The sequence below is a fragment of the Cottoperca gobio genome, chromosome 24 (assembly GCF_900634415.1).
Source record: "Cottoperca gobio chromosome 24, fCotGob3.1, whole genome shotgun sequence".
Lineage (NCBI taxonomy): Eukaryota > Metazoa > Chordata > Actinopteri > Perciformes > Bovichtidae > Cottoperca > Cottoperca gobio.
This window is the reverse complement of record NC_041378.1, coordinates 5,856,138-5,868,461: the sequence shown is the minus strand read 5'-3', so window position 1 is coordinate 5,868,461 and position 12,324 is coordinate 5,856,138. Positions and strand designations below refer to the sequence as shown.

The 12,324-nt window shown below is 39.7% G+C and overlaps 1 protein-coding gene across 1 annotated transcript in view; it reads left to right on the top strand.

Moving 5' to 3' along the window:
• The window catches only part of ezrb (ezrin b), a 32,076-nt gene that overhangs the window by 1,088 nt on the left and 18,664 nt on the right, over positions 1 to 12,324 (top strand). Inside the window, exons 2-3 of the mRNA XM_029425300.1 lie at positions 1,135 to 1,236; positions 7,333 to 7,416. Of these exons, the coding sequence (XP_029281160.1) occupies positions 1,225 to 1,236; positions 7,333 to 7,416 (96 nt within the window). The 5' untranslated portion in view covers positions 1,135 to 1,224. The remainder of the gene's footprint in view (positions 1 to 1,134; positions 1,237 to 7,332; positions 7,417 to 12,324) is intronic.

The window sequence follows — 12,324 nt, the reverse complement described above, 5'->3', positions numbered from 1 at the left end:
TCTTTTGTTGGTTTGTAGATGCATTGATTAGTATATCGAGATCGAAATGAATAAACAATTCATTTTTATTTACTCATGTAAGTCATATATTTGGCAGGACAAAACAAGACATTTCAATGTCACCACGTATCATTCATACATTTAGACGTTTGATGATGATTGATTATTTATGACCAAATCAACATTTAATATTGAAACACATTGAAAATGTATTTGATGTATCAAAATTCAAATAAATCCTTGGTAGAAGCCCTAAAGTCATATTTCAAACACAAATGTTAAACCCCTTTCGTCTTCTCAAATGTTAAGATTTGTTACTTTTCTCTGTTTTATATCACTAAATTTAATACCTCTAGGTTTTAGATTGTTGGTTTGACCTCAGAGGGTGATATATTGACAAAGATAGCTGAGTTCTCCTGCTCGTGGAGCCTTGCCGGCAGCTTCTACATGTACCAGGATACATTGTGCCCAAGCTTCTGATGCCCAGGGTCCCGGCCACCCATATCTTCTGGCACTGCTAATGCAGCCTTGGCCTCTCTTTGCTGTAATTCTCCGTCCGTATACTCTGGCTCAAATAAATACTACTGAATATCCTAGTCAGCCAAAACACTGTGAAATCAATAATAAAGAACATATAAATGTATTACTTCAATCAACTACATTTACCATCAACACTGATAGGACTTACTTAAAACAAGGCACACTTTCCCTTTTTAGTTTAGAGAATCGGAGGGATGAAACCCTCTTTTTAATGGTCACACATGCAGAGCACACAGCACACACAGTGACATTTATTCTCTGCTTTTAACCCATCCTAGTACCAAGAGTCTACTACTAGGAGCAGTTTACATATCAAATTTAAAATATAAAGATGGGGTTAGTTAAAGGTTTGCTGTGGTCAGAATTATGGCAGTAATCTTGTCAAGATTTATAAAGTGTAAGAAACACAAATGATTCAGTGCTCTTATTTTGAAGTTCAGACCGGGTAACTTCCGGTGTAGCCGCTGTGCGCTTGCTGGCTGCCGGTGATTCATCCTGATGACTGTCGCCCACAGGAGTGCCGGGCTGCTCTCCGCGGGGTTTAAGTAACGCCGAAGTGGCTGAAACTCGTTTCTCCTCTTTCTCTCTTCTCAGGAAGGCACACGGAGCTCTGGTCTCGGTCTTTGGAAACACTTTTTTTTAATTTAACAACTCCAAGCATAGAGCAAGGAAAAGGACAGAAAAATGCCTAAAGCGGTAAGTTACCCTTTTTAATTTACTATTATTTTCAGTCACTTTCAGTTGTATCACTGCTTTATATGTGGTCAAGCTTAACTGAAACATGACAGGTGAGGTTAGTGATGATTGAACTTACTACATTCTTCTGTTTGCCCAAGGGTTTTCTCATATTTTCTCACATTAATTTAGATAACTAGCTCATTTGAATTGTAGTAAGAGTACTTAGGTTGTTGAATTATGTGGTAGCAAATTAAAACTGATGCTAGTACTGTATACTAATATTATATTTAGTCTAAAAATGTCATAACTGATTGAGTTTTTGAATCAAAATTGATTGTTGAGGTCTGAGAGGTGATTAGTTTATGTTTGGCTGTAAATGGTGTGACTTTTTGTTTGGTTCCTAATTTTGAGAATGTAATCTTAATTTACTTCCTGGGAGTGACCACAGTGATGCTATAAGAGAAGTTACCTTAACTTCCCAGATGAGTAATAATCACTGTGAAACATTTGTCTTGTACATTTAATTACATGTATTTAACTTGTCACTTCTTTTAAAATCTCAGTAAATGAAGCTGTAAACAACACATGGGGCTTTAAACTGAACAGGACTGAATCCCAACCAGAACAATGTTGTTGTTCACTGGATTAAATATGCAGTTTTGTCATAGAAACTTATTTTCAGTAGGGTTTGTGTTTTTAATGGGGAATGCCGCTCAAATCACATGCTCCTCGTATCCTGGGGGTGTCCCATATGTTTCAGTGAACGTCATCCACTTCGCTCCAATGCTTGAAACTGTAATTGTGAGATTTATATTCTAGACGTGGACAGTTAAGCACTGTTTTAATGTGCTTACAGTGTAGGCGGTCACAATCACACGGTCTGTGTCTTTGACATCATTCTCTATAATGTTGTACAACATCATAGAGAACAAAAGGGGATGGGAAACGTCTTGTTTATATCCTCAGGAGTTTGTGATATACACGGGGTTCTCTCTTCGTCTCTTGACGTTACTTTCCAGGATGTAATATGAGGTTTCTTCACACTTAAATGTCAGGTTCCCATAGTCCCAATGTAAAAACAGTGACTTACAGTTTACGGTATCGATGACTTTCATCATCAAAAAAGCAAAAACAATAGACAAGAAGAGACGTTATTTGATGAGGCTGTCCTATATATTTGAACAGGTTTTTGCCCTCAATTATTCTTGACTCGTTTTGCCCCACCCCAGCTATTACATACTGGTCCCTCAGCTCACTGTTTGGACATTTCTAGCATAACAGCCTAAGTGTGCTCTACAGTATTAAGGAAAATATGATGCAAATGTGTTAGAATTGGATATTAGTCCATCATATTGCCTTTTTTGTTCTTTATTCAAAAAGCAGAATACAAAAGTCTAGAGATGCCTAAAACATCCAGTTGCTAAAGTTTGATAAATAAAACATGTCAGAGAGGATTATCATGGGGGAAGAAAGACGCTTAAACGCTGCTCAGACCACGACAGAGACATGTTGCTGCTGAAAGAAGCAGCGTATTGTGATGGCGTTAACCAAAGCTGTGTCATAAAGTGTGTTGTCGGTTTGTTTAGAAAGGCCTCATGGTTGTCATGAGCGTCGCTGTGGAAATTACATCATTACTGTCTGATAGTGGTCGAGTCCAGCTGCCTCAAAACAGCCTTTTTGGACATTAATGTCCCACTTTATTCTTTTCCATCAAGAAAATAATACAAACCTTGATTATTATTATTATTATTATTATTATTATTATTATTATTATTATTATTATTATTATTATTATTATTATTATCCTCTAGTTTACTGACTGTTTTTAATATGTGGCCTCATGACTGACACAGCTAGCATCATATCAATATGACACTAAGTCTGATTTAATGAAAGCTTCGTCCTCTCAAAGTAATCCTGCAAATGCTGAGTTTCACTTTTAGCCCGGGTGAAATGTGTACATAAGGGTTCTTATTTTGAGTTCTGTGAAAAGTGTGTCGCTGGATAACTAGTCGGTGGCTAAATCCTGTAGCCGGAAACATAATGACAAGCATGGGAGGCAGGGGGATGACAATGAACGACACTTAAAGCTACAGTCGGATAATCCTTCTGTTTCTTTAGGGCTTCAACTAAAGATTATTTTCATTATAGATTAATCTGCTGATCATTTCCTCTATTAATCATTTAATTGTTTAATCTAACCATTGTTTAAAAATAGTGGAAACATTTACAATTTCTGCAAGACCATATTGAGGCCTTCATATTGCTTGTTTAATCGAAAAATGTGTCTTATATGACAAAGAAAAGAAGCAAAAGATCACATTTAAGGTAGAAATTATTCTGCATTTTGGCTTGAAAGTACCCTCTACTACTCTAGTATCATGTTTAACATGATATATAATTGCAACAGAGATATGAAATGCATAAATGTACGTATGTCTTCAACGACACCTGACACCAGGCTCCTTTTTGTTCACTGAACAATTTATCCTAATGCCTAATTTACAGGTTTGCCTACATCAAATAAGGTTGGGCAGTCATGAACAGCCAACACAAGGTTATCAACAAGTGTAGGAATTCATCAGGAACTGTAGTCCCTGAAAAGCAAAGAGGATAAAAGTGCCAGCTTGCTTTACATTTAATGCAAATATGCACAGAAAGCTACTGGCGGTCTGAATTATGTCAGCTCACATACTTCGCATGAAGTCAAACTTTCCAGAGAAACATTTAAGACCAAGACGGCCAGCGGCAAGACATTCGACCAGAGTTGAGGAGTAGTTAAGGCTCCTGTATTGGTGCGTGTGTGACTCATGGATCACTTATCTGAATGACACATTGTCAGAAGTAAAGGATCGCGCTCCTTGGCTCTCCCAGAATCCTGTTTTCTTGCGCCCAGTGACAGAAACCATACAAGGCGTGGTCACGATCAACATGGATGGGTGTTTCCCTTTCATGTCCAATCCCTATTGTGTTTGTTCCTTTTTTTATTTATAATTAATAACCCAATCAGGCCTGGAACGCCCTCGAGACCTGATTCACAAATCCAAAAATGGTTAAAAGCCCTTGAACTATCTTTAATGGCATGTATGCACGTAATGCGGACGGAGCCTGTGGAAATGCACACGATATGTCACTTCCTAACCCCTAGATAAAGGACACAATGGGCCCGTTCTCTCTCAATAGTAGCCGTTGTTAATGGTTATACTCCTCTCAGACCATTTCAGTGGAATCCCCATGGTGACTCTCAATGCAAGAGTTTCTAGTAAAGCCGTGTTAACTATGCTGAGGGTTAAATATTGAATAGTGTTCACTGAAGAATGCAACGCAACCTATTCAGTTTTAACTACTGTGGCGATGACCACCTCATTTCTTTAACGTGACCCAGAGCAGCTCTTTAACCTCCCCTTTGAAATGTCTCAAGGAATGATATACAGCTCATGATTACATGGGACAGGGAAGGGCGGGCTGGATCTGGAGAATATCTGACATTCTTGAGGACTGGCCTGATTGATTCATTTACAGAATAGTACCCTTTGTGTATCGATTTAGTGTTGAATGGATTAATCGTCTCGGCTCTAGCCGTCGGCTAAACATTACCTCTACAGTTGTTCTGTGGATTATCTCCGGCCGGTAGATCTGGGATAGATTACAGAGCTATTATAACAGGTCACTGATCTTCTTCTTAGTTGTTTTATATACCGCTCTCATGTTTGTACGATGAATATGTAGCGAGAGCCAGGAGACTAGTATTAGCTTAGCTTTAGCAAAAAGACTAGAAACAGCCATAGCTTAACTAGCACCTATAAAGTTTACTAATTTAAAACATTATATATAATCCCTCCTAACAAGGACAAGTGTCATCTTTACACTTCTTTCTTTGCTTCAGATGCAGTTGGCTTTTTGTTAACATTTGACAGACACAGGCTAGCTGTTATTTAGTCTTTACGCTAAGCTAAGCTAAGCTAATCAGCTGCTGGCCGTAGCTACATACAGTATTTACCGTACAGACGTGAGCGTGGTATCAATCTTCTCATCTGACTCTTGGCAATAAAGCAAACGTGTATTTCCCAAACTGTTAGTGTGAGTGTTTCACCAGGAAAGAATCAAGACATCCTTCACACTGTTGATCACTGTTCGGTCCTCAACGCTGTAATCTACTGTTCCAACGCCTGTGGGACCATCAAGCTTGTGTTACTTGTTGTTATTGTTTCTTGGTTACCAAAGCTTTGCACCTTCCACCAAGAGTGTGAAAATGTGTATAGCTCTGTCAGTTATTACTGTTTTGACTCGTGAAGCAGGGGTTAATACGGTTAATACGGACGCCTGTACTTTCCTCTCACTAAAGTTGCTCATTGTGGAACTCTGGGTCCTTGCCCGGTATATTTTTAGCATATGTGTCATGTTTTCTTTACCGCTCTGAATGGCCTCAGTTTATTGTGAGTTACCGTTGGAGGACTTACTTTGAGATCAGATATCACTCACTCAGTGGTTTCTGTTGGCTTGCCTGCTCCACATATTCACATATTCCATTCTCAACCGGTTATGGTGTGTTTTCCTTGGTGCTCCATCTGTAAATATAGACGTGATGTTGAGGGAAGCATCCCAAATCTGTCGGAGGTGCTGCTACCAATACATATAACCACGTTTAAACAAGGGGACTGTCAAAATATCAGTTATTAGGGCAGTTTATGATTACTTCTACTGCAATTTTGATGTAGTTTTCGATAAACTGGCTCCCCTAGAGTGTAGATGATCATAGTGTGGGACTGCTGGGGCACTGCAGCTCAAAGGGGATCTTTGTTTTGGCCGTGTAAAGTAAATGCAGTGCTTCCCCTCCTTCCTCTGCCTTTTAGCTGTGACTTGAAGCTGTTGGGCTCCAAGGTTTCAAATTGTATGCACATGTGGCACTGTGGGACAAAGCTTAAACCTCTATGTGGCTTTGAGTTTTTGTTAGTAAAGCAAAGGTTGCCTTGCCACAGATCTTGGGTTTTAATCACAAGTGAGTGTGCTGACTGTACTTGAAAGCAGCAGACATATGGATGAGAAAAGAAAATAGGGCTTCCTTGAAAATCCACTGTCTAGACAACCGTGTTCTTACAATATCCTAGACAGCGCTGTGATTGGATTTGCCCTCTCTGTAGGATTTAAACCGGTCAGTTGGTTGCTCAGCCCGTGTAGCTTCACAGGAATCGGTGGCGCTCTGAATCACCAGACGAGTCACTGCTGAAGCCCAGACATCCCTTTTCCAGTGGGCGTCATTGAATTTGTCCGGCGCTGCTCACAATGGGCTGGAGATGAAAGATGTCACTGGAGGACTCTGTTAGCTAGACTTCACCTCTCTTCACTCTGTGTCCATGAACCTCTTTGTGTCGTTTTCACTGAGCATTAATAAGTTCAGTCAATACCCCCGCAATACCAGAGACATTTGTCCTTATGCCCACAGAGAAGAGAGTCAGTATGTACATTACCTCAAAGCAGCTATTGTAAATATGTGTGCATTGTTGCATGGCCTTTGTGTGAGATGCAGATGCAATTTGCTGATAACTAATCAAACTTACAATGCAGAATATTGTTTCCCTCCATTATGGGACAGAGTTGACGTCAGTTGTCATTATTCTGTGCAGCGCACCAGTCGTGCTATTTGTAATGGTTTTAAAATGTTATATCACTGGGGTGGACATTAATTTCATCCCTCGTCTCTGTAGTCTAGTCATCAAGAATAACATCTATGGTTCCTTTTTAGTTTAGTAAATTATAAGGGGAGTTAGCGTTAGATATGCCACTTCTTAACACTTGTATATTCTTTTAAAATCCACGGTTTTTTCACTGAATATTTGTACCAAAAACACCTCAGATTTTGCAGCAGAATTCCCTTCAATCAGGCCGTCTGGCTCTGAGAAAGCAGAGATAAACACAGAGCCCTGTGTGTTTACTCTGCAAATACACCCCCTTACCACACACACACACACACACACACACACACACACACACACACACCACAGCAGTGTTCTGCAGTCTGGCCTGCTTCACCATGTGTAGACCCTTTACCTGTGAGAACCTCTCTGTTGCTCTGTGTCAGCTTTTGAACTCTCGTTTTCTCATGTTTTTCTACAGGTCAATGTTCGCGTCACCACCATGGACGCTGAGCTGGAGTTTGCCATCCAGCCCAGCACCACCGGCAAACAGCTGTTTGACCAGGTACAGTGCATATCAGTTCTGTATTGACCTCTAGCATCAGTGTTGAACTATTTATATGTTACCTTTTTGAAAAGGTTTTGAAAACAAAACGATTAACAATTTTGAATAAAATCATTTTTATAGAAAATATCAGTACAAGTCAGCCAATCGCGGTCCGGTGGTATTTATAAATGCAGGTATACTTATACAATACATGCACAATAAGTAGAGCCAAAGGAATGGTTACACTTCGCATATTTGCTTCCTTGCTGAGGGTAAGATGTGAAGGTTCATACCCCTCTCATGTCTGTATGCTAGATATGAAGCTGGAGCCAGAAGCTTGTTAGCTTAGCTTAGTTTAGCTTAGCTTAGTTTAGCTTAAACGCGTCTTGTTTTTTTTAATCTGTACAAAAATGTAAACAGGGCTCGACATTAACGCTTGTGGAATGCCTCATGCTGTTGCTATTCAGCAAAAATGAGTTTTGTGAGAAGCTAAATTGTAACGTTATGTGTTCAAATGTAATCTTGTAAAATGTAGTTTTTGGCGAGAAACTTAAATAAATACAGTTGTTTGAAGGAGACTACGTTAGAGGTACGTTAGATATAGGCTACGTCGGCAGACGGTGAATCCTACAGCCAATGTATTGATAACGAGTGCATAACCTATTCGTAACCTATGTTGAGACTCTGGAACTCCCTCCCCCAAGACATCCGTGACTCTCAGTCCCTCTCCATATTTCAGTCCCGCCTCAAGACCCACCTCTTCTCAACTATCATTCGCTAGCCCCCTGTTAACCGTATTATTATTATTATTATTATTATTATTATTATTATTATTATTATTATTATTATTATTATTATTATATTTTCCTTTTCTCTTTCCCTTTCTTCCCTCGTCCTAACCCCTCCCCCCACTTCCCCTATTATTGTAAAGTGGCTTTGAGGTCTTGAAAAGCGCTATATAAATTTATTTATATATATAATTTAATTTAATTTATTATTATTATTACGTTTTCACAGCAATATAACATATATATTAGACGGGGAAATATGACCCTGTACAAATTCCTAACACTAGCTCGAAGCAGCTTATAATAAATATAATATATAATAAATAATTAACAAATATTTAATATATAATAATTATTATTAATAAATATTTAAATAAAAATACTGTATTTCCTAATCATTTGAAGTACCACTAACTACTATAGAAAGAATAAAGTAAAAGATGACATTTAGAAGACAGTTGAAATTATTTTCGGGACAGTGGTTTTCGGAAAGTTAGTCTGGCGCCTTGCTACATTTTCCGTTTTGGACAAGTAAATTTGGCGGGAAAGTAAAACATCTCATCTACTTTTTTACGAAGGACCAATTGCCCGGCAACCAGAGACTTCAGAAAGTTACAGCCAAGAAACAGTTGCTGGTCATTGGATTTAATTACCTTTGGACAGAGAAAGACTTGCTGTTCAAGTCCGTATGCTAAATGAAGCTAAGCTAACCTAAGCTAACCAATTGCTCTTTCAGCTAAATATTTAATGCACAGATGTAAGAAGGGTATCTTTCTTCTTATTGAACTCTCAGCAAATGTTGGACGTATTTTTATCTCTACGTTTTTCATGAATGAAATTAAACTGATTTGTTAACATCTGTGCTTTAACACCAGCTTTCTGCTGTTGCTTTATATTTCTACTGCAGATAAACTGCTACAACCTTCATCATCTAACTAACTGTGATTGACTTTCCTGAGAGAGGTCTGTGTTAGGAAAGGAGAAAGTGTCTGCCCTCATTATCATCCCTCCAAAGCTCTTTCCATTCATTACATCCAGGTCTGAAAAGTTATCTCCTACAGACGAGATTACAGGAGCTTTTGGCTTCAAGTGTCTTTATCAGTCGCTGTCTTTCCGCTGAGGTTCAGGGATTATTATAAATGGTTTCCTCCGGTGATGAAAAATGTCAGTTTAACATAAGGGAACAAAGATAACTTGAGACATTTATTAAACTAATTATTAATGGCATTAGTGAAGAAGGTCAACGAGGGAGTCACACAGTCTCAGTGCAGAGTAAAAGATGTGGCCACAATAATGGAAACCTCTCACATTATCTTATTTTATATATTTATAATAAAAAAGAATGTTTAATCATTTTGTATTTTTTACAAAGGAATGCCACTCAAATTGATTGTTAGCTCTTTCATCGGGCGTGTGTGTTGAATTAGTTTGTGGGTTAATGTTTGTCCAACACCGGATGTGGTTATGTAATAACTACAAGTGGTAGCATGCGGCTACTTTGTTCATGACCCCTGTGGCTCCTGTCACTGGTCACTTACAATATTGTTAGGCGAGGCATTTTGTTTTAGTTTGCTCGTTTCCTCTCGTTGCAACATTCTTTTGTGAAGCTCAGTACCTGAAATCCAAATGTAGATGACATGTCATTAGCGTGAGCTCCTCTGAGGCTGTATGACGGCACCGGGGGAGGAAATGCATTGTTTTAGCCATTTCCTGTAGAACTCGTTTTTCAATTGCAAGTGTAGCCGACTGTGTGTATTGTGTCTGCACGTTAGGGGATTCAACCTTCAGTGTCACACAACATTTTAGTCTAAAAACATGTGAATACAGCCATGTTAGGCATAATATCCCTAAAGAATCAACAGCTATAATCAGAAACTGGTGTATTTTGTGTGATATTGATGCCTTTTTGCTAGGTTTGACCAAATCAGCACTTATACAAATAAAGCTGTGGCCTTTCAATGTATGGTTTTATTATTGGAAAGAGTAGCGGAGGAGGACCCAGATATTCGCCTTTGACATCTACCTATTTATAAGTGTTGGTGAATTCTCCCTCCTACTTGTTAGAATGGCTGTCAGTAGGGTGTGCCACAGATAATCACCCTCTCCCTGTGATAGTGCCAGAGACAGTTCAGGGCTCTATTTTAGTGCAATGAAGATGCAATTTGCTAATTTGAGCATGTTAAACTGTCAACGAAGCTTCACACCTCATCTGCAACAGAGAGTAACATGCAAAACAATCCGTAGCTCACCTCACTTTCATCTTGAGGTTGATTTTAAAATGTTTAAAATTAACTTTCGTTGTTTCAGTTGATACATTCGCCTTAAACTGTGAATCACAAATTAGCCCCGCCCTGAAGCATACCCTGCTAAATGGGACCAACATTTATGCTAGAGAGGATGCAGGTTTTAAGGCACTTTGGCTTCACTTCTCCGACCAGGAGGTTGCCGCTTGTCTCTACCTCCCCAGTGTAAAAGTGAAATGAATGAATTCTGAGCAGCTGTTCAGTGTCTGCAGTTTTAATTCGGCTGACATTTAGTGGTTGTGTCCCTGAAGTTTGTCTGCAGCCTGATTTAGATTGAAACGGGTGCTTTATGAGCAATCGGCTGCAAAGACACATGTACACTCACACAGTGTTACGCAGGTTCTGTGGAAATGCTGACTAACAGCGGTGAGCTCATTTCAAGGGCGAGTGTGAGGCCTGGTGCGGCCTGTGTGGTTTGCGCTGATCATAACCTTAGTCCCTGTGATGCTGCTCTGAAAGAGAAACTCCTGCCACTCCCCGACACACCCACGCACAGTTTCACTTCCATTTAACTGTTCACTGCTGCTTGTTTAATTTTTTACTTCAGCGACAATTAGAAAAATCACAGAAGTTGCGGTTTAAAGTAGATGTACTGGTTAGTCATGTTAAGACTCTCTCCTGTGTTAATGTGGTTTCAAAGGCTTCAGAACTGGTTTAGAGTGGTGAACGCAGAAAGAGGACGTTAAACAGCTGAAACGGGGCAAAGAATGTTAACAATTTAACAATGTCTTGAACTGAATCCAAGTCTGAATAATCTGGTTGACAGGTGCCAGGAGTGAACGATGGAACGTTTTCACTTATACACCCAACCCACATGTCAAGGACACATTTATAAGTTGCTGCAAAGCTGTTGTAGTCAAGAGAGGGAGCATGTTGCATCATGGTTAATATTCTGTGCTGGAGTATTGTAGCAGAAATGTTCTTAAATATTCAAATCTTTGTCAAACTCCCTTTTACTGTTCAGTTACAATTAATGCGTGGCCCGACAGTATTACACCCGTTTCCTTTGGGCCAGTACCCGCTGCCCCCTTAACCACCACAGACACACTCCTTCATATTTGCCCCTGTTTGGGGCCCGACTGGGTAAACCCCTCCCTTCCCCTCCTCAGTCGCTGGAGGACTCCGTGTTATTCAGCCCAGAGGATGTAGTGAATAATGCTGTTTCAACCCAGTGGTATTCCTCTCTCTCACCACAGGGCCCGAGCTCCCATAAACCAGAAAGAGAGAAACTTTCACTCTTTGTCAGATCGCTGTAAGACGCCGTCAGGCTGAAGTCAAGTGAACTCCTCCTTTTGTGGCACTGCAGCTTTTGCTCCTCCAACCCTAAAACAAGTGGGTGGTGACACTGCTTGAAAGGTTTAGCTGCTTCGACTTGACTGCAAATGTTTCACTGAGTTTACAGCAGCTTTAAAAAAATCATTGCCAGAAAAGACACAGGAGCTTGTAAAAGAAGTGTGGCCACTAGATGTTATATTCTCTATCAGGGACGTCATGAGGAACGACACTTGGGTAACCAAGTTGATGTCAAAATTCGCCACTAACACACAAACTGTGACAGCCCGTAATATCTATGGATATGGCAGTTCTGCAGAGTAGAAAACCTTGAATTCAGTTTCCTTAGAAGGCCCTAGAGGATATTAAAAAGTCTCATTCAATTTACAAAAGTCTTAAATATTTTCTCCAGCCTGCTACAGACGTGATGTAATGGTTGCTGGCTGTCAGGAGACGTTATACACATACAAATCTAAAGTATAATTGTTGAATTGGGCGTCCAGGATGCTGTTTAATCCTTGTTTTGTGGAGTTCCAGTCAACACCATGTCTCTATTACTATAA